This window comes from Perkinsus marinus, assembly GCF_000006405.1.
Source record: "Perkinsus marinus ATCC 50983 genomic scaffold scf_1104296952136, whole genome shotgun sequence".
NCBI lineage: Eukaryota > Perkinsozoa > Perkinsida > Perkinsidae > Perkinsus > Perkinsus marinus.
This window is the reverse complement of record NW_003208996.1, coordinates 204143-206929: the sequence shown is the minus strand read 5'-3', so window position 1 is coordinate 206929 and position 2787 is coordinate 204143. Positions and strand designations below refer to the sequence as shown.

The window sequence follows — 2787 nt, the reverse complement described above, 5'->3', positions numbered from 1 at the left end:
TCAATTAGGAAATACTATGCAAGGGAGAAGCAGTAGTTCGAATGCTGTTAGTGATTAGCGTTGGACGCAGATGACTCTGTTTTGAGGTATGCTGCTGATTAACGACAGATAATGACCGCCATTCATGAGTAGCTTGTGATATAAGCTGTGTGAACAACTCTTATGTCGAGTTCGTCAATTGGTACCACTCCCGAAGTAAGCGTATGCGACGCATGCTATGCGTCTCCCGGAGGACGTTTTCCTGCGCAACGTTCCAATGAGAAACATTCCGCAGGAAATACTTTCAAGTCCGATGACGGCCCCCCGGCAACAAGGTGGACGCCCTGGTGAATCCCTCTGTTCTACATGGGCGGATTGAGTAATTTAGGGGCGGGGCGAAGAATCCGGATTTTTGAACCTATGCTATATGCGATAACTATTAGAGTTATTAGGCTACTTAGTAGCCGGCGGCTACTAGCCGCTACTAGGGATATTGAATTTGCGGTGTGGATTATGCTCAGAAATAGTATTTGGATAATCTTCTTCTGAATTACCGAAGAACAATCTCGAGGGTTCGTCGAGGCTCGAGGCAAACGCGCAATCTGACCGAACCCGGGGAATACCATCCTTCCGACCCGGGGAATCGGCATCTGCAGAATATCTGGCTGTCGCCGCAATTGGCAGCGTGCCACAGCGAAGCGATTCGCCTCGGGCGAACAGCAAGGTCGTGCGCGGATATTCAGTATCTCGCTGATGGAGTCTATCCGAGTCAGATAATCAGACAGCCTCCCAGTGCCTGTGGCTATCAACTGAGCGGTCTAGCCTCGACCCTTACTTTTCTTCTCGTGGAAGTGCTTTGCTAAAGGCATCCTGAATTGTTACAATAATATGATAGGTGCTGTAGACCCTATAAGTAACTCTCAATGCTGACGTAGAAGAGCATTTTAATGAATTTCGAATTTCGAGGTGGATCGATTTCTCGAATCGAATCGATTCGTCTGCCCGCCGCAGCATCCTCGATTGATTAGCACCGAACAATCGATCGATTTTCGATATCTCGATCCAATCGAGCCTCGGTCCGATGTATGACATGGAGAATACCCTGTCTGTGTGGAAGCTCCTTCAGGAGGCACATGATTTTATTTTGTTAGAGCCGTAATGCGGTCAATAGTTGGCGTTGAGTTGATCGGGTGTCCGGTCTTCGGGTTGCATGCAAGTATATCAAGCTACGCAAATGTCCACCGTTGAAGCCGTAATCGGAACCACCCCGACAGAGGAAGACGAAGACGAACACTACGTGGTCCGCTTGGAGGACGTCGCAGAGCAGGGCCTGCTCAGCAGGCGGCGAGCGAAGAAGAAGAAGAAGAAGTAGAAACGCAACAGGAAGCCACTGAGGTTCGAGTTTCGGCGGTCTCGAGCTACCCGGGGCTAATTTCCACCTTAGGTCCAAACCTCAATGAAGAATATCCAAGACCGTGGGCTCCAAATAACTTAAGCCTAACAATACGACAGTCACTTCCAGAAAACTTCGAAAGCCTATCCACTCTCTTCAAAGGCCCGGTCCGTCGTCGTACTCACTACTGAGGTGGACCAACCAAGAGTATTCGTCCTCCTGCGAGGGATATAAAAGATACGGACAGCGCTGGAGGCTGTACCTGAGGGAACCAGAGTTGTACCTTCGTCCGGAGCGCAACCCAGATAGTCTTAGCCAGATCTTCCGCAGACTAAGAAGACAATAGAGAGCTGTAAACCAGCCGATTCGGCCAACTCTTAGAAGCTAAGAGTAGTCATTGATTTTTTAATATTCATTTCCATCCACTCATCAATCGTAGTTCTTGATTACCAAGCTCTGCATGGATACGGTATCCATGCAGAGCCTACTGCTTGACTCCTTATCGTCGCAGAGTACTCCCCAATCTTGATGGCGCTCAGAGGTGTTACCAGCGGCGACTCACATCTGCTCGTGTAGTGGTAGAACAATGTTTTGGCCGCATCAAGTCTTGATGCGAAACGTACCTAAAATCGAAACGTACCTTAGGTACGTTTCCATCTTGTTGCGTTATTTGAAACAGTGAAATGGCTTTGGCCGACTCGGCACTGCCTCGTATTCATCGGTTTGGTAAAGCCCTTACTCAACGGGGTATCCAGTGAACCTCTGCAATATAGAGTCCGCATCCAGGTGATAAGGTATCTCATAAAACAAGCCGTATGACTCTTTGTAGGTTGGAGCCTCTAGCCTAGAGGTTAGGACGACAGGTTGACTTGTCGGTGATCCTGGGTTCGACAATTCCACCTTACATTTTCCGATCATTTTTAGAACTTCCAACCTAAGGACCTTAAGGTCCTCGAACACCTTCCCTTCACCTTAAGTTTACGACTTCCTTAAGAATGCATTTCCCTTTGTGATATCTAATTGAGCCATTTTAGGGTCCTACGCCTAACGTTAGGTCCTAGCCCTAAAGTTTAGGTCCTTAACTCATTAAGGTCCCTAAGTTATAGGCCCGGTATTTAACTTAGGTTAACAAGTTGGTCTTCATTAATTCCATCATTGCTTCCTCTAACTTTTCATTCAAATATCTCTCAAGTGTGCAAGATTCCACGACGGACACTTTAGTTTCATTCGATCTATCTCAATGAAGGTCAATTTATTGGGCTAGGTCAACAAACGAGCGAATGGTTTGTGATGTGGTTGGGGGGTGTTGGATCGATTAATATCCAGTTACCATTTAGTTAATGGGGACTTTCCTGAACCCACCCGCCCGCATCCGGTTTAAGTTGGTTTGGGAGGCCATGAGTAGTCAAGCGAGG

General features: G+C 47.6%; 1 protein-coding gene across 1 annotated transcript in view; it reads left to right on the top strand.

Annotated features, from left to right (window-relative positions):
• The window catches only part of Pmar_PMAR024176 (GPI-anchored wall transfer protein, putative), a gene marked incomplete at both ends in the record, with an annotated part of 1889 nt that extends 1853 nt beyond the window's left edge, over positions 1-36 (top strand). Inside the window, one exon of the mRNA XM_002777290.1 lies at positions 1-36. This exon is cut by the window's left edge and continues 4 nt beyond it. Coding sequence (XP_002777336.1) covers positions 1-36 — 36 coding nt within the window.
• Between the last annotated feature and the right edge of the window lie 2751 nt (positions 37-2787).